At 40.7% G+C, this 22,770-nt stretch overlaps 1 protein-coding gene across 1 annotated transcript in view; it reads left to right on the top strand.

Annotated features, from left to right (window-relative positions):
- The window catches only part of LOC141785033 (integrin beta-3-like), a 33,640-nt gene extending 12,481 nt beyond the window's left edge, over positions 1 to 21,159 (top strand). The window contains exons 11-15 of the mRNA XM_074663106.1: positions 6,630 to 6,852; positions 6,924 to 7,024; positions 7,100 to 7,219; positions 20,011 to 20,177; positions 20,592 to 21,159. Of these exons, the coding sequence (XP_074519207.1) occupies positions 6,630 to 6,852; positions 6,924 to 7,024; positions 7,100 to 7,219; positions 20,011 to 20,177; positions 20,592 to 20,660 (680 nt within the window). The 3' untranslated portion in view covers positions 20,661 to 21,159. The remainder of the gene's footprint in view (positions 1 to 6,629; positions 6,853 to 6,923; positions 7,025 to 7,099; positions 7,220 to 20,010; positions 20,178 to 20,591) is intronic.
- Positions 21,160 to 22,770: the final 1,611 nt, after the last annotated feature.

The raw sequence follows: 22,770 nt of genomic DNA, 5'->3' as shown, positions 1-22,770 counted from the left end.
CAACATCTAGACCAGGGGTCTGCAACCTTTACTTTCATAGGGGCCATTTTACCTCAGCTCACCTGGATTAAAGTCATTCAGGAGCAACAAAATCTACTTTAGCTTCACAATAAAAACTTTAAAGTGAATAATATTCATAAACATAGTTAAAATCTAATAAATAATTAACTAAACAAAAAGTTTGTTGTTATAAATAAAATTGTACATATGATGTCTTAGTATTTTATTCTAAATTAATTTGAAAAAATGTCAAGAAATTTTGAAATTTCGAAATATTTACATTTGCAAAAATTTGTAAAAATTTCCAAAACGTTTTAAGGTTCTAACATTTTACAAAGACTTAAAAAATTTGAAATGTAACAAATTTGCAAAAGTTAAAATAATTTTGATATTGAAAAATTTTGCAAAATTTTCCCCAAAACTTTGAATTTTCAGCACTTTGCAAAAAAAGGAAAAAAAAATATTAAAAGAGATAAAAAGTTTTTAAAAAGTTTTTAAGTTCCATTTTTTTTTAGAATTTTAAAAAAACTGGAAATGTAACAAATTTGCAAAAATTAATATGAATTTGGGGGTTTTGAAAAAAATGCAAAATTTCCCCCAAAGAACTTGAAATGTTTGAAAATGTTCAAACATTTAAAAAAAAATCCCAAAAATTGTTTATTTTATTTTATTTTTTTTTACAATTTGCAGAAATCTTTAAAAAATAAAATTGATAAAATGCCAATTTTTGGGAAGAAATTTTTATAAATAAAATAAAAAAAAATAATTTCTAAAAATGTAAAAAAAAGGGAAAATTTTAAAATTTGCAAAACCCACTTAATTATTGAAAAAGTACACGAATTTGATTGATAATGACGGTCAACTCATCATTTTTTGTTGTATGCTAATGTTTTGCTGCATATTAATTATTTATATAACCTGGCACATTGTCAGTCAAATGAATCCATCCACACAGAATTAAAATCAGTATTTTCTTCCAGATGAGTCTTTTTGTAGATGTAGTTATCTTCCCAGGGCTGTAAAACTTGAGGTTAGCCACAGGTGCATGGAAAGTTGGTGGGCTGTTGATGTTGTAGGAGGTGAAGTAGAGCGGTGGCAGGCCCCCTGATCTAGACAAAAAAAAGCAAACTGTCCCTTTAAAGTTGCCATCACACATTATGAAATATCGACTCAACAGAAAGATGTAGGATGTTAAAATAGTCCCGTCACCATGAACCCATTGTGTGTGGACCTGTGGTACAGGAACAGGGAATGTGTGCCTCTTTGCCACTGGGGTTTGTGGTCCTCTCACCACTCTGACTTGCCACCCACTCCATCTGGGAAGAGTTACTTACAACAACAACCTCCCCTCTGCCCGGGACATGAGCTCCATTCACAATAAACACGTGGGGCCGGCAATGTGTGCACGCGTGTTCATGTAAGCTCAGGTTGTATGTTTATATCAGCCAGGCCAAGCTTTTGTACTGGATCTCTGCTGTGTTCGTGCACGGGGACGTCCTTCTGGGTCAGACCAGGCTTTGAGCTTCCTGAAAGTCTCCCCCTCTGTGGTTTGAGGTTTTTAAATAGCAGGGATGAGTTTGTTTCTGGTCATTTTGAAGAGCTTAAACTCTGAGCTTTGTGATCCTTTGTTGTTCTGGTGGTTCAAAGGAGACAGTATGTCATCAGGACGAAAACTCAGGATGTTGACCTCAGGATGTTCATCATAACCTTTAAATGGAGGATAGGTACTCTACCAAGCTGATAACAATATTTCATATTGATAATAATAACTTTATTTTTTTTAGCTTTTTTAAAAACAGAAGTTTACAAAGTGCTTTGACAAACAGTCAGGACATAAAATCACAAAGGAAGGAATTAAAACAAAGTTTTGTTCAGCCGAGACAAGTCTATAAATAATAAAAACTGGGCAAATACCAGCAGCCGATACTCAAGGCAAAAAAAAATTACATGGAGTAAGTCCTCCTTACCAGTAGTTGGCGCTATGTTGTCGCGGTTTGACACTACGGCAAATGTGCGTCAGGCCCTGTTCAGAAAACATGAATGAACCAGGGATAGTTAACAGTGAAACTGTTTTATTTTGGGCTTCAGTTTATTTTAAAAAAAAATACTAAAATTCTGACAGTTGTTAGTTTTATTTCGCGCTTTTGTTGTCGTAAAACGAGAACTTAGAGAGAGTTGTTTGGGTTTTATTTCGGACGTCAGAGTGACTGTGCTGTCTTTGTTCAAAATGATCTGTCACTGTGAAATGAAATTTAGAATTAGAATAGAATAGAACTTTATTGTCATTGCAACCAGTACAACGAAATTGAAGTCACAGCAGCAATCAAGAAAACCAAAGTAAGAAAGTGTTTAGAAAGTGTAAAAAGCTCCATAAGAAAATCGATGCTGACAGCTTGTCCATCATTGTCCTGTCAGCCAGCCTCCACCTCCACAGGGTCCAGGACTGAGCTTCTCTGTTAGCCATGTCTGTGAATAGCATGATGCTACTCTGCCTTCTGGTATTCCCTCTGTTGCTGGGTTAGCACAGCTAGCTCGTCCATCTTATTGGAGATAGATCTTACGTTCCCAATAACGATGGATGGAAAGACAGGTCCATGTCGTCACTTCTTAGCTCACACCTGAGAACCAGCACGTCGTCCTCACCTCCTTCTCCTCACCTTGTGGGGAAACATCCGGCCTAGCACCAGTTAGCATTGACATGCTACAGGCTGCTAACAGCTGATTTCACATGTAAACAATGCAGCCATGGTTACATGTAGGATCTCCAGACAAACACAGGAGAAAAAGTAGAAAAATATCACTGAAGACACAAAAAGTTTGGTGTCTATGACCAACAAATGAGCCACTCCAAATGCAAGAATGACGGAAAAGAGACGAAAAAATTACAAGTAACGGACAAAGAAGACAGAGCCACTGCAAAAGGCAGCCAAAGCCAACAGGGCGGCGCCTAGCAAAAGTATGTATATGTGTATGTATCAAAAGTAAAAGTGGTATTAGTGAGTACTCAAGAGGAAGTACTCGTACTGGTATCGAACATCTGAAGAAAAGGCAATAAAAAGGGGTTGAGAGTGGAAAAAAGGACAGCAAATATAAAAAGACAATATCAGAAGTGTTTTTAGAATAATAAGATAAAATAATAATAATAAGGATGATAAAGTAGAATAACGAAAATGAGAAAGAGAGAACAATTAAAAATAGTTAACAAGACAGTAAAATTGAAGTAAGATAGAAATTAAAGAGGTGAAAGATGAAAAACAAGATAAAAGACAAAAAGATGGTATCACATCAAAGCGAGTCTTTAAAAGTGACTTAAAGGAAACAACTGTCTCTTTATGTCTTTATTTTCTTTCCGATTTGTTTCTTGAGCATCCTCAGGGATCTCATGTCCTCTTTACGACTTTGCATGTCAGTTTAAAACCATCCACCGACTCAGATCAAGACGAGATTTAACTCAGACATTGTTGATTGCATAATGACAAGTTCCTCATACTTAGCTCCCGCCCGTAGCTTCACCGCACCATTAGATCTCATCTATCATTCATTCCCCCCTCGGCTCCCCTCACAGAGAAATGTTTCCCTGTATCCCCCAGAGCCCATAGATTAACATGAGAAATACCTTTCTGCTTACACACAGGCCTGCCTGGTGTAATGAGTCTAAAAATAAACCATTTTTGGTCGGGAAAAGAGGCCAAGCTGGAGTAAAGTGGGGTACGTTCTACATGTTCTGCTCCAGTCTGGAAATACCTTGTTCAGGATCAGGACCACAGTCTGGATCCGTCCTCTGCAGTGAGGTGTAATTAAAGCAGCGTCCCTGTGGGAGAGTGGGATGATAGTTTGGTCACGGTCCATTTTTATTCTGTCAGCCTGGTTAGAGGCAGCTTCCTGTCTTATTGTTTACACCGTGTTGTGGATTGTGTGGATTGTGAGCCACATTGTTTTTTGCTTTGTCATTTTTTTATTGGCGTGCTCATACACACATCACACAGAGACGCTAAATGGATCAGCAACAAACAAATGTGGGCAAATTTACCCTCACACACACACACACACACACACTGAATCATGCATCTGTTTTAATGTGACTGCAGCGCCACCTTCTGGCGTGGAGTCTCACACTCACTGTTGTAAAGATGTGACTTTTAACCAGGTGTGTGTTTGTTTTGGAACAAGTTTTCTTTGTTTAAGTCAACTTTCTACCAGATACAACACGATAAAGTAAGGTATTTATCTGTACAGTTACGTAGTGCTATCGGCAGCCGGTGCTACCATGTATCCGTAGGCTAACGTGACAACAAGCTAACTGTTTTTGTCCTACCAGTCATCTTCCAATCAGAGCTAACGTAACCTCACTTTTCATTTTATTGATAGACTCTCAAGTTTGAACAAACAGTTTAGCCCTTTTAGCCTTTAGCTCGTGCTCTATCTCTCTCCTGTTTATCTTTCTTCTGCTCTTCTGTCCTTTTTCTGTCTGACAGTTAGGCTCCAGTGTCCACCATCACTACAAAATTAATCACAGAAATCAAAAAGAAATCGAAACTTCATCAGCCGACATGGCGTTGTCATAGAGACAGACGTGGCGTCAATCAGGAAGCTACATATTAGTAGCATATTGAAATAACCTTAATTAGTACTGATAATCTCATTTTAAAGTGTGGATAAGGATCAGGCAGATAACTAGAAGGGAGACTTTTTCAACTCCTCACAGCCTCTTTAAGCAAAGTAACAGATACTCCTCCATCATAGGTGTAAAACCTTAAAGGAGACATATCATGCTGATCTCTGATTTAATACTTACATATAATATAATAAATTTGAAAACACGACCTTACACCCCCTGAATTTTCAAAAAATGAGATATTGTATTTTTTCTGATTTCCTACAACGAGATTTGATGCCTCTGAAAATAGGTCATTGACATTTGGCCGCGAGATTTCGACCTTCGTGACGACACGAGGATCCTTTCTTTTTATTGGAGTAATCTGATAAAGCAGCTCCTCCTCTGTGATGTCAGTTAGTCACACAACCGCCACCGAGGGAAACACCCACCAAGAGCCGACTGACTGAGTGCTGGATGCAGGGACTCTGCTCTGCTGAGCAGCTCGGCTTTACATGGTGAATTAGCAGTTAAAACACTGTAGTTTTAGCAGACGTGGTAATACTTGTGAGACTGTGATATTTGCATGCTTGTTCTGACATGCACTGTGAACCTGGACCACAATAATGCTGCGGTAATAACATAGTGAGGAACTGACGGTAGAGGCGATCTTTAGACTACACTTTCAGCATGATGGATAAAACAGACAGAGAAAAGTGAAGGAGCAGGATGGAGCCCTGTTATAGAAATAGTTTATTGGTGAAGTCTGCCTATATTTCCACGTATAAACTATACATGTTACAGTACCGCTTTGACTCACCACACTGAAGCGTCCTGAGATGATCTGTGTCCAGGTGGATTTTCTTCCTCCTGAGCTGCAGAACCGTCCGGGTCTGACTTGGGATCCAATACAAAAGGACGTATCCTACACTCTGCCATTTTATTAGTGCTATCAATGCCTTACGGTGAAGTTTTGGCAAACAGCAAACTCGCTCGGTCTGCCCCATCCAATATGGCGATTTTGTAAATACTGCCATGCTGCAAAAACCGCCCCCTGGCTCTACCCCCTCCGCCCCTCTGATAGAACTGACCAATCAGAGCACAAAGGGCTGTGACGTTGCGAGGTTACTGGAGGTCATTCTCCAAACGGAGCGTTTCAACGAGATCTTCAGAATGGCCTAAAATGAGGATATTGAGAACGCTATTGTGGGGCAATGAAGGAACTAAATGACTTGTACTGAGGGCAGAAATGCTTTACAGGCACCCTAGTCTGGCATAGTGAAAAGGAGAAACAAGCATGATATGTCCCCTTTAATAAAGTTGACCCTGAATCACAACAGGAAAGTACACAGAAGCGTGACACAGACCTGTGGTAATGACCTCAGAAACCACTTAACAAGCTGTGGCAGCTCAACGTGCTGACGTTACAAACTGTGATGAAACATAGGACTTTTATGTAATCCTAGATGAGTTCCCATTTTTGTTCAGGAAATCTGTTTCAGGGTTGCTCAATGCATTTGTTATAAGGTCAAAAACATAGCTTGTAAATTAAAAACATCATGTGGGTTTTTTGTTGAGATGGTTCAAGATGGTTTGAAAAGGGTTAAAAGCTACATTTAAGCTTCTTTGGGGAGGATCACTCATTACCAGGGTCTGCGAACTTGCTTATATGGTTGTTAATAACAAAATTAGCTAATGTTAGCGCATCAAAGTGATATTCCTCAGAACAAATAATCCACAGGAGTTTAAATCACAGTCTTGTGAAGCACTAGCTGTCCTTTCTCTTTGTTTCCCAATTCCTGCCACACCCTCCCTCCCCACAGGATTTCACTTGCTGCTCTGTCCTCGTCTTCATCGTCTATTTGCTTCCTCTCTGCAGAGACCGTCTAACCAGTAAACAGCGTCAGAGCAGATCTGACAAACCTTTAATGCTCACAGATATCTGAGGTTTTGTTATGATAAACTCATGTTGTGCAGAAATAAGTCGTTGAAATGTGATTTTTTTTTAATATTTCTGTTTTTTTTCCTCTTCCAGGCCATGGCGTCTGCAACTGTGGCTTCTGCCAGTGTGCACCGGACTGGCAGGGGGAGAACTGCAACTGCTCCAGGCGCACCGACACCTGCATGTCCAACTTGGGTCTGCTGTGCAGTGGGAGGGGCCAGTGTGTGTGTGGAGCCTGTGAGTGCACACAACCTGGGGCCTACGGGGCCACGTGTGACAAGTGCCCCACCTGTCCTGATGCCTGCACCATGAAGAAGTGAGCTCACTCACCTTTTTTCACCACACACCTATTCATCACATACCTAACGTGTGTTTTTCTTTTTGAAGGGAGTGTGTGGAGTGTAAGCACTTCAAGCGAGGGAAGCTGTTCGAGGATAACACCTGCTCTCTGATCTGCAAGGATGAAATTGTGCTTGTGGATGAGATCGGTGAGCTCCGCCTGAACAAACCTCGACATCCTGAAACAAACCATTTGGCTAACTAATGTACCGTTTCTCGTGTAGTGCTTCATGATACAAACGCTGTGAACTGCACCTACAAGGATGAGGATGACTGCCTGGAGCGGTTCCAGTACTACGAGGACACCAGTGGGAAGTCCATACTGTTTGTCGTCAAAGAGCCAGGTATGAAGATCCATCCTTCTTAGACATTTGACGGAAAAAAATAAAAAAAACAAATGTTCAAAATATTCAATAACTGTATAATTTTTAAGGTGCTGCTTTTGGTGAGACATGGTAATTTTTGTTACTTGTTCACAACATTCAAACTAGGCTCCTCCCCCTTGGCTCAGTGCCAGCGGCAGCACACACCTGCAGACTCTGACCATGTCGACATCATGTACTGTAAAATTAACAGACCTAGTCTCCCTGATGTCACCTGTCTGTTACTGAAACTGATTTTTTAATTTTTAATTTTTTTGAGCTAATAGGCTATCGTGGCCATATTGGAAGTAGTGACGGGGGTTTCGAGTACAGCTATAGGGTGTCCGTCAGTCACGTGAGCTGAGCTGTGTCTCTGATTGTACGAGCTCACAATCTTCTCATCCTCCAATCTACCGAGTTAGAAAAAAAAAATCACCCCTATACATTGGTGCTGAGAGCAGAATTAGCGATTCAGACGGGAGACGTTTTTGAACCAGAAGCTAGCCTCAAGTGGAGAAACAGCAGAATTTAGCATATTTAACCAGGCGTGTGTTTGTTTTTGGAACAAATTTTCTTTGTTCAAGTCAATTTTTTACCAGATACATCAGGATAAGGTGAGGTATTTGTTAGTACAGTTATGTAGTGCTATCGGCAGCTATCGGTGCTACAATGCATCTGTAGGCTAGTGTGACAACAAGCTAACTGTCAGTTTGTACCGTAGTTTAGTAGCCGTCCATATGTAGCTCTACTGACAGCCAGGTGCTGTGAGATGTGTCTATAATGTGTAACGTTAGTGAATCCTGTCCTGTCAGTCATCTACCAAGCAGAGCTAACGCTAACGTCAGCAGTGTCTGAAATTCTTAGATCAGTGGTTGCTGCTTGGTGAACACACTTGCTAACCCAGCAACCACCTGTAGCATCACATTTCTACATGGGAGAGTCTGAAGAGCTGTGCACCTGACTTAGCATATTAGCACAAGCTAATCACAGGTATCTGACACATACCTGGTTAGCAGAAAGCTAACTCGTGCTGCTCTTTATCTCACTCGAAAGTGAGTGAAAGTCGAGCCAAGCTTCACCCTCGTTTAGGAAAATGTTTTATCCGTCTATCCTTTTTCTATCTGACAGTTAGGCTCCAGTATCCACCATCACTACAAAATTAATCACAGAAATCAGAAAGAAATCGAAACTTCATCAGCTAAAGTGGTGTTGTCATAGAGACTGACTTCCAATCAGGAAGCTATGAAGTAGCATGTTGAAATAACCTAAATCGGTGCTGATAATCTCATTTTAAAGTGAGACTTCTTTGGCATTTCATTTCACTTTGGTTGTGTTTTTTTTTTCGTCATGCTACATCTGCTAATGTAGCTGCTCTGATTAGCTTCTTTCACTGGCTATTATCAACATGCAAAGTCACTTGCGCACTAGGCACTCTGTGATGGCAGATGTAACTACAATTAAAGGCAGAATATTCAGAAACGTCCTAACACAACTTTAACATCAACATCCAGGCAGAGGAGGGGTTGGGGCAGATACAGACACTTACCTTACAAAGTGAGTTTCATCTTCTTTTGGCGTACTTTTCATACTACATGTAGAGACTTTAACGCCCTGTGTTTTCTCCTCACTCTAGTACAAGTTGTCACTTCCCTGTGCGTGCCCTTCATCTGCTCGTTAAGTGTCCAAAAAGAATGAGTGTTGGGCGGTAAAACAGCCTTTAATGACCAGCAGTGCCCGCAGAGAAAGTCTGTCCCTGGGTCTGCCTTTAATGAATGTGTGTGTTTAATTAAAGCACGACTGGGTAGCAGAGGAGTAAACCATAATTTGCCTTGAACACGAAGCACCCCGTGGAGTCAAAACGGGTCGTAAAGAGCTGCCCAGGTCCTCCTGGAAGTCGCTGACTGCACAGATCCTCCGAGGGAGTGAGAGGAGACAGAAAGAAGCTTTGTTACCAAAAATAAAGAAAAAGGATTGTTTGTCTCAGTCAGTCGCTGTTATGAAGGTTGCATAGATCAGTTGATAGTCTCAGCCTGACTTTGTTTATGCCATACTGTGGTCAGTTAAAGAGCAGGAAACACAGGAAGTAAGGTATGGAAAGAGGAGAAAGCTTTGAAGTCTGCCGTAAAACTTCGCCCTCTTCATGTCACCCAGCTCTCCTCTATCCTCTCCTTTAGTGAGCACAGATGTGTGTGAAAGCGAGCACACACTCGCTTCGACAAAGGGTTAGATATGCAGAGATCCAGCTGTAAGAAACAAACAAGCTCACACATCTACAAACCAGATGGTTCTTAACAATAGTGGCTAAAAGTGTTAACGTCGGACATTTTTGCTATAAAGAGAAAAATCGGTACCAGATTTCCCATCATGCCTCCTGAAACAAGCAGAGAGTGAAATCAAACCAAGTCGTGAGCTTTCTTTGTAACTTTCCTGCAACAAATGAAAGCAAAAATGCTGATGATAAATATTTTGATTTTTTCTGAATTTTGTGGATTCTGGTCCTAGTGCTTCAATAACATAAAAAATATATATTTTTATTTATCATGGCTTTTATTTTTTACTTGGATGGGATATAGACTTCATATCCCTTGCATTTAAAACGTGAAAGTTAAAAGAAGAGGTAATTAAAGGGTTAATAGCCACAGTCAGCTAATGGTTTTGGTTTTCCGCTCTAGATTTTACAGTTTCGGTTCACTCTCACTAACTTTGTGTTTTATTCATCCGCAGCAGGCAGTTATGCTCTAAGATCTTCTCTGTCAGCCCCACTGCTGCGAAGTTAGCAGCTAAGGGTTGAGCACAATGAAGCGTTTAAAAGTTAGCATGCTATCATGTTTTTGAGATGTCAACTTAGAGGGGCTGTGAGGAGTTTGAAAGTGATCTTGAAAAAGTCTCCCTTCTAGATATATGTCTGATTGTAATCCACACTTTAAAATGAGATTATCAGCATCACTGTAGGTTATTAGGGTCCTCGGCCAACGGAAGAGGGCACCTTCTAGCAAGCTAGAAGGTGCCCTCGGCCGAAGGCCGAGGGCACTATTGTATTCCGTCCGTTTCTTTTTAGGGTCCTCGGCCTGAGCAGAGGGCACCTTCTAGCAGGGCTAGAAGGTGTCCTCCGCCGAAGGCGGAGGACACTATTGTTCCTGCTGCGTTTCTTTCTTATTATTGTTCCCTCCTACGCGAGAACGCTAATTAGACCCCCTAAACGTGCTCAAAAACTCACCAAAATCGGAACACACATTCTGTGACTCCGAAAATTTGATAAAATAAATAAATTGTCCCCCGACATCCCATAATAAGCTCAATAGCGCCACCTAGGCACACGCTAAGGGCCCTAGCTCGGGCTAGGAATGTCGTAGAGAGATGAAACCAACACCAAAACGCTCGTGTCATCGAGACGCAAAAATCATACGCTGCTACCCTGGACCTATCTCCAACAGGAAGCCGGCTATTTGCCTCACAAAATTAAAAAAAAATTTTTTTAACCCTTTCTGCAAAAATTAAACCCACTGAAACCAAAAATGGTACATGCTTGAAAATACCATCACATGACCGATTAGACCCTGCTCTCCAAAAGTTGTTCAGGAAGTTGTTATTTCGGGCCCGGTTTTCGAATGGCGAGCCCTCAAAGTCGCCCACCGCTTTTGGCCGTTTTTGGATTTCTCCATGTTAGCAGATGAGGAGAACCGATTTCAGGTCAAAACACACATTCTACTAGTGCCGCATTTGGGCCTCTAGACAAAAAACTAAAAGTCATAGAGCTTTAAAAATGACATTGTTGGATTCCTGACAAAATTGTCTACAACCATATGATATTTTTACACACATTAAGCCAACATTGTGGCCTACAGGACAAGTAGTTCGGCCATTTCTCTAAAGTAAAAAATCCATTTCTAGCACTTTTCCACCGCTTTTCCAGCGTTTTTGTGACGCATTTGGGCTTCTAGACAAAAAAGTATAACTCGTACAGCTTTAAAAATGCCAAAAATGGATTCCTCACAAGCTCTACTATCAAATATGATATTTTTGACACAGATTGGGGTAAAATTGTGGACTCTGTGAGGATTTCTTTACATTACATGCCTGATCAACTCTCAGTCGCCACTCTGTTTGGGGTTCTGTCACGCTAATTAGAGTTCCAAGCATGCAGCAGGTGATGTCATTCAGCACAGCAGAGGATACGTTGCCATGGTATCAACTGACTCCCAGACATCCCATAATATTCTCTCAGAGCCATCAGGCTCACTTTCACCCTATGCACACCAAAACAGCCCTAACTGGGGCTAGGAATGTCGTAGAGAGATGAAACAAACACCGAAATGTTCCTCTTATTTTGATGGACACATTGGAGGGAAAACCGGCAGGAGCCCGAGGACCCGTCTAATGCTGCTTGCAGCTTTAATTAGGGTCCTCGGCCAACGGAAGAGGGCACCTTCTAGCAAGCTAGAAGGTGCCCTCGGCCGAAGGCCGAGGGCACTATTGTATTTCGTCCGTTTCTTTTTTTTAGGGTCCTCGGCCTGAGCAGAGGGCACCTTCTAGCAGGGCTAGAAGGTGTCCTCCGCCGAAGGCGGAGGACACTATTGTTCCTGCTGCGTTTCTTTTTTCTTATTATTATTCCGCACCGTCTTTGATCGCAAATTAGACCCCCTAAACATATTCAAAAACTCACCAAAATTGGCACGCATCCCAGAATTGCGAAAAATTGCGAGTTAATACCAAACATGACCCCCGACATCCCATAATAATCTCCATAGAGCCAAAAAACCCAAAAAACACACTTAAACGGCCCTATCTCAGGCCAGGAATGTCGCAGAGAGATGAAACCAACACCAAAACGTTCCTCTCATTGAGACGCACAAAAAATATAGGAGGTATTTTCGTGTAGCTCCAACAGGAAGCCGGCAATTTGCCCGCCAAAATAAGAGATTTCGGCATTTTTAGCCTTTCTACAAACATTAACTTGTCAATAACCAAAAATGGTACCGCCATGAAAATTGCCTCACATGACAGACCAGAGTCTGTTCTACAAAAGTTGTTCATGAAGTTGTTGTTTCTGGCCCGGTTTTCGAATGGCGAGCCCTCAAAGTCGCCGACCACGCAATGTTAACAGATGGGAGAGGAGCTTCAGTGAAGCAGTTGGGCCTCTAGACAAAAAAGTAAAAGTCGCACAGCTTTAAAAATGACATGGTTGGATTCCTCACAAAACGCTCTTCAAGAAAATCATATTTTTACACAGATTAGGTCAACATTCTGGCCTACAGGATGAGAAGTTTGTCCCCTTTAGGAATCTCATCCTCCTGCACTTCTGTGATGATGTCACACACTGATTAGGAGCTCCACACAGCTGGTCACATGACTCAGCAGAGGAAACAATGACTCTCTCCTCCATTAAAGTGCTTATTAGACCCCCTGAACATGCTCAAAAACTCACCAAAATCAGCACACACATTTCAAGCATCAAACTCTTCAATATAATACCAAACATCCCATAATATTCCCTCTGTCCACATTCTGACACATTAAAACAGCCATAGCAGCCAGTAGGAATGTCCTAGAGAGATCAAACCAACATCAAAATGTTCATCTCATTAAGACGAACAAATTACTTGCTGACACCCTGACCTTTCCCAGACAGGAAGTTAGCTATTTCTCTTCAGCATAGCAGAGGATATGTTGCCATGGTATCAACTGACTCCCTGACATCCCATAATATTCTCTCAGAGCCATTAGGCTCACTTCCACCTATGCACAGCAAAATAGCCCTAACTGGGGCTAGGAGTGTCCTAGAGAGATGAAACCACCACCAAAATGTTCGTCTTATTCTGTTGGACACAGTGGGGCCAATACCATGATAGTAGGGCAAAACCGGCATGAGCCCCGAGGACCCGTCTAACGCTGCTTGCAGCTTTAATTAGGGTCCTCGGCCAACGGAAGAGGGCACCTTCTAGCAAGCTAGAAGGTGCCCTCGGCCGAAGGCCGAGGGCACTATTGTATTCCGTCCGTTTCTTTTTTCTTATTATTATTCCCTCCTCCAGTAAATCGCTTATTAGGTCCTCTTAACATATTCAAAAACTCACCAAAATTGGCACACACATTATGGATGCCGAAAATTTTTGTTTGATACTAAACATGACCCCCAACATCCCATAATAAGCTCAATAGCGCCACCTAGGCACACGCTAAGGGCCCTAGCTCGGGCTAGGAATGTCGTAGAGAGATGAAACCAACATCAAAATGTTCGTGTCATTGAGACGCAAAAATCATACGCTGCTACCCTGGACCTATCTCCAACAGGAAGCCGGCTATTTCCCTCCCAAAAAAAAAAAAAAAATTTTTTTACCCTTTCTTTAGAAATTATACCCTCTGAAACCAAAAATGGTACAGGTTTGAGACTACCATCACATGACAGACTAGACCCTGCTCTCCAAAAGTTGTTCAGATAGTTGTTATTTCTGGCCCGGTTTTCGAATGGCGAGCCCTCAAAGCCGCCGACCGCTTTTGGCCAATTTAGGATTTCTCCATGTTAGCAGATGAGGAGAACAGATTTCAGGTCAAAACACACATTCTACTAGTGCCGCATTTGGGCCTCTAGACAAAAAACTACAAGTCATAGAGGTTTAAAAATTACATGGTTGGATTCCTGACAAAATTCCCTACAACCATATGATATTTTTACACAGATTAAGCCAACATTGTGACCTACAGGACAAGTACTTCGGACGTTTCTCATAAATAAAAAATCCATTTTCAGCACTCTTCCATCTGTTTTGTGACGCATTTGTGCTTCTAGAGAAAAAAAGTAAAACTCGTACAGCTTTAAAAATGCCAAAAATGGATTCCTCACAAGCCCTTCTATCAAATATGATATTTTTGACCCAGATTGGGGTAAAATTGTGGACTCTGTGAGGATTTCTTTACATTAGGTGCCTGATAAAAACTCCCTCCAGCTCTAGTCACACTAGTGTCACGCTAATTAGAATTCCAAGCATGCAGCTGGTGATGTCATTCAGCATAGCAGAGGATACGTTGCCATGGTATCAACTGACTCCCCAACATCCCATAATATTCTCTCAGAGCCACAAGGCTCACTTCCACCCTATGCACAGCAAAACAGCCCTAACTGGGGCTAGGAATGTCGTAGACAGATGAAACAAACGCCGAAATGTTCATCTCGTTTTGATGGACACATTGGAGGGAAAACCGGCAGGAGCCCGAGGACCCGTCTAACGCTGCTTGCAGCTTTAATTAGGGTCCTCGGCCAACGGAAGAGGGCACCTTCTAGCAAGCTAGAAGGTGCCCTCGGCCGAAGGCCGAGGGCACTATTGTATTCCGTCCGTTTCTTTTTTCTTATTATTATTCCCTCCTCCAGTAAATCGCTTATTAGGTCCTCTTAACATATTCGAAAACTCACCAAAATTGGCACACACATTATGGATGCCGAAAATTTTCGTTTGATACTAAACATGACCCCCAACATCCCATAATAAGCTCAATAGCGCCACCTAGGCACACGCTAAGGGCCCTAGCTCGGGCTAGGAATGTCGTAGAGAGATTAAACAAACATCAAAATGTTCGTGTCATTGAGACGCAAAAATCATACGCTGCTACCCTGGACCTATCTCCAACAGGAAGCCGGCTATTTCCCTCCCCCAAAAAAAAAAAATTTTTTTTACCCTTTCTTTAGAAATTATACCCTCTGAAACCAAAAATGGTACAGGTTTGAGACTACCATCACATGACAGACTAGACCCTGCTCTCCAAAAGTTGTTCAGATAGTTGTTATTTCTGGCCCGGTTTTCGAATGGCGAGCCCTCAAAGCCGCCGACCGCTTTTGGCCAATTTAGGATTTCTCCATGTTAGCAGATGAGGAGAACCGATTTCAGGTCAAAACACACATTCTACTAGTGCCGCATTTGGGCCTCTAGACAAAAAACTAAAAGTCATAGAGCTTTAAAAATGACATTGTTGGATTCCTGACAAAATTGTCTACAACCATGTGATATTTTTACACAGATTAAGCCAACATTGTGACCTACAGGACAAGTAGTTCAGACGTTTCTCATAAATAAAAAATCCATTTCCAGCACTCTTCCATCTGTCTTGTGACGCATTTGTGCTTCTAGAGAAAAAAGTATAACTCATACAGCTTTAAAAATGCCAAAAATGGATTCCTCACAAGCCCTTCTATCAAATAAGATATTTTTGACACAGATTGGGGTAAAATTGTGGACTCTGTGAGGATTTCTTTACATTAGATGGCTGATAAACTCTCCCTCCAGCCTGTAGTCACACTCGTGTCACGCTAATTAGAATTCCACGCATGCAGGTGGTGATGTCATTCAGCATAGCAGAGGATACATTGCCTTGGTATCAACTGACTTCCTGACATCCCATAATATTCTCTCAGAGCCATTAGGCTCACTTCCACCTATGCACAGCAAAACAGCCCTTACTGAGGCCAGGAATGTCGTAGACAGATGAAACCAACGCCGAAATGTTCGTCTTATTCTGTTGGACACAGTGGGGCCAACAGCATGATAGTAGGGCAAAACCGGCATGAGCCCCGAGGACCCGTCTAACGCTGCTTGCAGCTTTAATTTCTTATTATTATTCCCTCCTCCAGTAAATCGCTTATTAGGTCCTCTTAACATATTCGAAAACTCACCAAAATTGGCACACACATTATGGATGCCGAAAATTTTCGTTTGGTACTAAACATGACCCCCGACATCCCATAATAAGCTCTATAGCGCCACCTAGGCACACGCTAAGGGCCCTAGCTCGGGCTAGGAATGTCGTAGAGAGATGAAACCAACATCAAAATGTTCGTGTCATCGAGACACAAAAATCATACGCTGCTACCCTGGACCTATCTCCAACAGGAAGTTGGCTATTTCCCTCCCAAAATAAAAAATTTTTTTTTTTTACCCTTTCTTTAGAAATTATACCATCTGAAACCAAAAATGGTACATGCTTGAAAATACCATCACATGACAGATGAGACCCTGCTCTACAAAAGTTGTTCAGGAAGTTGTTATTTCAGGCCCGGTTTTCGAATGGTGAGCCCTCAAAGTCGCCGACCGCTTTGGTCAATTTAGGATTTCTCCATGTTAGCAGATGAGGAGAACAGATTTCAGGTCAAAACACACATTCTACTAGTGCCTCATTTAGGCCTCTAGACAAAAAACTACAACTCATAGAGCTTTAAAAATTACATGGTTGGATTCCTGACAAAATCCCCTACAACAACATGATATTTTTACACAGATTAAGCCAACATTGTGACCTACAGGACAAGTAGTGCGGACGTTTCTCATAAATAAAAAATCCATTTCCAGCACTCTTCCATCTGTCTTGTGACGCATTTGTGCTTCTAGAGAAAAAAGTATAACTTGTACAGCTTTAAAAATGCCAAAAATGGATTCCTGACAAGCTCTACTATTAAATATGATATTTTTGACACAGATTGGGATAAAATTGTGGACTCTGTGAGGATTTCTTTACATTAGATGGCTGATAAACTCTCAGTCTCCACTCTGTTTGGGGTTCTGTCACGCTAATTAGAATTCCAAGCATGCAGGTGGTGATGTCATTCAGCATAGCAGAGGATACGTTGCCATGGTATCAACTGACTCCCTGACATCCCATAATATACTCTCAGAGCCATTAGGCTCACTAAAGCCTATTCACACCAATCCAGCCCTAACTGGGGCTAGGAATGTCGTAGAGAGATGAAACCAACACCGAAACGTTCATCTCATTTTGTTGGACACATTGGAGGGAAAACCGGCAGGAGCCCGAGGACCCGTCTAACGCTGCTTGCAGCTTTAATTTCTTATTATTATTCCCTCCTCCAGTAAATCGCTTATTAGGTCCTCTTAACATATTCGAAAACTCACCAAAATTGGCACACACATTATGGATGCCGAAAATTTTCGTTTGATACTAAACATGACCCCCAACATCCCATAATAAGCTCAATAGCGCCACCTAGGCACACGCTAAGGGCCCTAGCTCGGGCTAGGAATGTCGTAGAGAGATGAAACCAACATCAAAATGTTCGTGTCATCGAGACGCAAAAATCATACGCTGCTACCCTGGACCTATCTCCAACAGGAAGCCGGCTATTTCCCTCCCAAAAAAAAAAAAAAAATTTTTTTACCCTTTCTTTAGAAATTATACCCTCTGAAACCAAAAATGGTACAGGTTTGAGACTACCATCACATGACAGACCAGACCCTGCTCTCCAAAAGTTGTTCAGATAGTTGTTATTTCTGTCCCGGTTTTCGAATGGCAAGCCCTCAAAGTCGCTGACCGCTTTTGGCCGATTTAGGATTTCTCCATGTTAGCAGATGAGGAGAACCGATTTCACCTCAAAACACACATTCTACTAGTGCCGCATTTGGGCCTCTAGACAAAAAACTAAAAGTCATAGAGCTTTAAAAAATACATGGTTGGATTCCTGACAAAATCCCCTACAACAACATAATATTTTTACACAGATTAAGCCAACATTGTGGCCTACAGGACAAGTAGTTTGGCTTTTTCTCTAAAATACAAAATCCATTTTCAGCACTCTTCCATCTGTTTTGTGACGCATTTGTGCTTCTAGAGAAAAAAGTATAACTCGTACAGCTTTAAAAATACCAAAAATGGATTCCTCACAAGCTCTTCTATCAAACATGATATTTTTTGACACAGATTGGGATAAAATTGTGGACTCTGTGAGGACTTCTTTACATTACATGCCTGATAAACTCTCAGTCTCCACTCTGTTTGGGGTTCTGTCACGCTAATTAGAATTCCAAGCATGCAGCAGGTGATGTCATTCAGCACAGCAGAGGATACGTTGCCATGGTATCAACTGACTCCCAGACATCCCATAATATTCTCTCAGAGCCATAAGGCTCACTTTCACCCTATGCACACCAAAACAGCCCTAACTGGGGCTAGGAATGTCGTAGAGAGATGAAACCAACGCCGAAATGTTCGTCTTATTTTGATGGACACATTGGAGGGAAAACCGGCAGGAGCCCGAGGACCCGTCTAATGCTGCTTGCAGCTTTAATTTGAAAATGCTACTTCTTAGCGTCTTCATAGCTTCTTGATCTGTGTTTTTCTCAGCTGAAAATGATTTCTGTGATTAATTTTGTAGTGATGGTGGGCACAGGAGCCTAACTGTCAGACAGAAAAAGGACAGAAGAGAAGAAGAAAGATAAACAGGAGAGAGATAGAAAGGCTAGCACACAAGCTAAAGGACTAAAGAAGAGCTAAGGGCTAAAACATGGGCCAAAAACACAAGCTAAAGGCTGAAACATGAGCTAAGGCCTAGACACCACCTAAAAGCTAAAACACAAGCTAAAGGCTAAGAGACAAGCTAAAGGATAAGAGACAACCTTAAGTACTAAAGAAGAGCTAAGGGCTAAAACATGGGCCAAAAACACAAGCTAAAGACTTAGACACAAGCTCAAGGCTGAAACATGGGCTTGAGTATGAAATAGGTGCTAAAGGCTAAAACACAAGCTAACGGCTAAAACACAAGCTAAAGGACTAAAGAAGAGCTAAGGGCTAAAACATGGGCCAAAAACACCACCTTAAGGCTAAAACACAAACTAGAGGCTTAAACACCAACTAAAGGCCAAAACGCAAGCTAAAGGCTAAAACACAAGCTACAGGACTAAAGAAGAGCTAAAGGCTAAAACATGGGCCAAAAACACCACCTAAAGGCTAAAACAAAAGCTAAAGGCTAAAACACAAGCTAAGGCCTAGACACCACCTAAAGGCTAAAACACATGCTAAAGGCTAAAACACAAGCTAAAGGCTAAGAGACAAGCTAAAGGACTAAAGAAGAGCTAAAGGCTAAAACATGGGCCAAAAACACAAGCTAAAGGCTGAAACACCACCTAAAGGCTAAAACACCTACTAAAGGCTAAAACACATGCTAAAGGATAAAAGACAAGCTAAAGGCCTAAAGGGCTTAACTGTTTATGCTAATGTTAACTCCAACCCACAGTCAGCAGTTATTCTGCAGTGGTCTGTTCAAACTTGAGAGTCTATCAATAAAATGAAGAGTGAGGTTACGCTAGCTAACGTTACACATTACCGACACGTCGCAAAGCACTGATAGCGCTACATGTGGACAGCTACTAAACTACTGTACTTGTAGCACCGGGCTGCCAATAGCGCTACGTAACTGTACTGATAAATACCTTACCCTGTGGCGTTGTATCTGGTAAAAAGTTGTCTTGAACAAACAAACAAATGCCTGGTTAAAAGTCGCAGCTTTATCAACCTGCCATTGAGATTTTATTCATCCTGTAACCAGAAGCTGAAACTCATCCGTGGACGACTGTGAGTGTTTACATGTGGAGTGTTTTGAAACATGAAATGAAGAGTGCTTCTTCTGGCCTGTTTCTCCCCTCCAGGGCCTTCAGAAACATATTTGGTGGTTAAGTTGAAACATAGTTCTCCGTGTCGGCTAATGATGGGAAAAAATGATCAAGGAGGGAAACACGTGATATAACATGCCAGTTTGATGAAGAGGAACAGCTTCATGCCTCCTCAATGATTCTGTAAAGGAACGGACTGTCAGTCATGGCTGTTTCTCTTTCTTCAAACTGTACAAATAAAATTCCTCTCCACTTCTGCCAGACCACATTGGGGGACGGGAGATTTGTGGCCTGGCTGTGAGAGGTTACTATTTTTCCACTTCAACCCACCCTCCTCTGCTGCCCGTGTGGCTCAGTTCTTCATCACTTCTCCTCCTCTTCCTCTTCCAGACTGTCCTAAGGGTCCAGATATCCTGGTGGTGCTTCTGTCTGTAGCTGGAGCCATCCTCTTCCTCGGCCTTGCTGCTCTGCTGATCTGGAAACTTCTGGTCACCATTCACGATAGACGGGAGTTCGCCAAGTTTGAGGAAGAACGCGCTCAGGCTAAATGGGACACGGTCAGTAAACCAGACACATGATGGCGCACACATGTAGCCTTAAATAAAAAAAACATACGAGGCTTTGATGCTTCCAGATCCTCTTTCTTGGTGTGGTCTGCAAACACCTTCATTCACACACCGAGGCCACACACACAGCCCCTCACTCTCATTGGATGAAGATGTTTTTTATTACTTTTGTGGCCTTCTGTAACTCCCAGCAGAACAGAAGAAAGGGCTGGGTTTAAAGTAGCTTAAGCTAATTAGCCGTTTACTGGTAACAGACGTCTTTGTGGTATCAAAAAACACCAAGATCCCATAAACCTGAAAGCTTTCCTGATGCTCGTTTGGTTAAGAAAATAAAATTCATAAGCCGTACTCTTCCATGCTCCTCTGCGTCACCTTCACTGATCTCTTCCTGTGTTTCTTCAACAGGGGCACAATCCTCTCTACGTAGGAGCCACATCCACCTTCACAAACATCACATACAGAGGAAAAGTCTGACACTGCTGAACACGTGGACTGATGGAGAAGTCACCCAAACATGTGCAGGGCTCTACTGTCACAAGGCGATGATGAGTAATTATTTGTATTTGTAAATATGTAGAAATAACTTTGAGGAAACATGTTGTCAAGGATCTGAAATCCACGTGCTTCACTGAAAAATGAGATGTTCTGATATTTTTTTTGATGGACCAAGACTTGATCCAGCCATGTTTGTAGTTTGTTTGTCCTGTTTGTATTCAGCCCCTGAAGTCTGTAGATGATGCTGTTTTTAAAGTCAGCTGTAAAGTGTGTTTCCAGTGGCCAGTGTTGAACCTTGACGTGGAAAATCCTCATCCAAGTGGAAAAACGAACCCATGACTTGATATCACTTGAGACTGAGTGGAAGCTGTATTTTTAAAAAAGGGATGTTGGTGATTTTGTCCTTTTTCACAATTTTCCCAATATTTTTTTCATTTCAATCAGTGTTTAATTTGTTTAATGATTTCAAAATGATGTGCTGGAGATTCTGTGTGGTTTGGAGTAAAGATGTTTATTTCCTAAAAAAACAACAACAACAACAGTGTGGTGTTCTGTGTGGTCCATGGCGTGCTTTTCTATAAATGGATGATAAAGATTTTAGGGCTCAAGAAAACATGATGATTAATTAACAACACTTCAGGATTTTATTTTTCCATGAGAGAGTGTTTGATGAACAAAGCCTTAATTAATATCAAGGGAATCACTCATTACATTTAACCTGGTGATCAAAGTTTAACTCCAAAACAGATATATGATGTATAAATACTTATTTTGTACAATATGGAAACCCATTCCAGCCAGTTAAAGAAGATAAAAGATAATTAATTTGAAAAAAATTTCAAAAAATCATGAGACAAAAAGTTAAGTAAATGAGATTTAAGTCATAATTTTGAGATAAAAAGTCAGAACAAAGGATAAAAGTCAAAATTATGAGATTAAAAAAATCAATATTCTGAAATACAAAAAAAAATCACAATTATGAGACTAAAAAGTCAAAATTATGCTTTTAGAAATTTGTAATTATGGGATTTAAAAAATTAAAATTAAAAAATAATCGTGAAAACTGAGAAAATAAGTAAAAACTATAAGAATAAAGAATTTAAATTATGACATTAAAAAATATATAATTATGAGATTAAATGTCAAAAGTATGAGATAAAAAGTCAAAATTATGACATTTAAAAAATCAAAATGTAAGATTTGAAAAATATAAAATTTTGCGATTAAAAGTCATAATTATGAAATGAAAAATAATAATTATGAGATTTTAAGTCATAATTATGAGATTAAATGTCAAAAGTATGAGATAAATAGCCAAAATTATAAGAATAAAAAAATGAAGTTATGAGATTAAAACATTTCATAAATATGAGATAAAAAGAATAATTTTTAAAAATTAAAGAGTCAAAACTTTAAGAAAAATTGTCAAAATTATGGGATTAAAAAAAATCAAATAAGATTTTAAAAAACAATCATTATAAGATTAAAAGTCCAAACTTTGAGATAAATAGTCAAAATTGTAAGAATAAAAAAATGAAATTATGAGATTAAAAAATCATGACATTTAAAGAGTCAAAATTATGAGATAAAAGTTGAAACTTTGGGGAAAAAAACCAAAATTATGTGATTAAAATTCATAACATTGAAATAAAAAGTTGAATCTATAACATTACAACGTATAATCTCATAAGATTCTATCAAAGTTAATATATCATTTGTGCCATAACCACATTTGAAGTATGTCTCTGTACCCACAATCCTTTTTTCTGTCATATTAAACAGCAGCTGGAGCAAACCTCATGGTAAAGCTCCTGAAACCTTAGGAAGGTTTCTTTCTGTCTTCTACCTCATAGTTATGACTTTAATTTCTTGTTATTTTAACTAAATTTTGTATTATATTTTTAACTGGCGGCAATGGGCTCCCATACCTTCCCCTACAGTCTAACCACAGTGGTGAGGGGTTTTTATCAACAACACTCTGCCTCCATCTCCTGGACTCAAATTGCAACCGTGCTTCACAAGGCTGGAGCTGGAGCTGGAGGGGAAAAACCCTGTGGTTCAGATTTCCTCCTGCCTGTAGAGGAAATAC

The sequence above is a fragment of the Halichoeres trimaculatus genome, unplaced genomic scaffold (genome assembly GCF_033239565.1).
Source record: "Halichoeres trimaculatus isolate MK-OKI-2021-1 unplaced genomic scaffold, fHalTri1.1 fHalTri1_scaffold_23, whole genome shotgun sequence".
Lineage (NCBI taxonomy): Eukaryota > Metazoa > Chordata > Actinopteri > Labriformes > Labridae > Halichoeres > Halichoeres trimaculatus.
The sequence above is the reverse complement of the archived record's forward strand: the minus strand, read 5'-3'. Positions and strand labels throughout refer to the sequence as shown.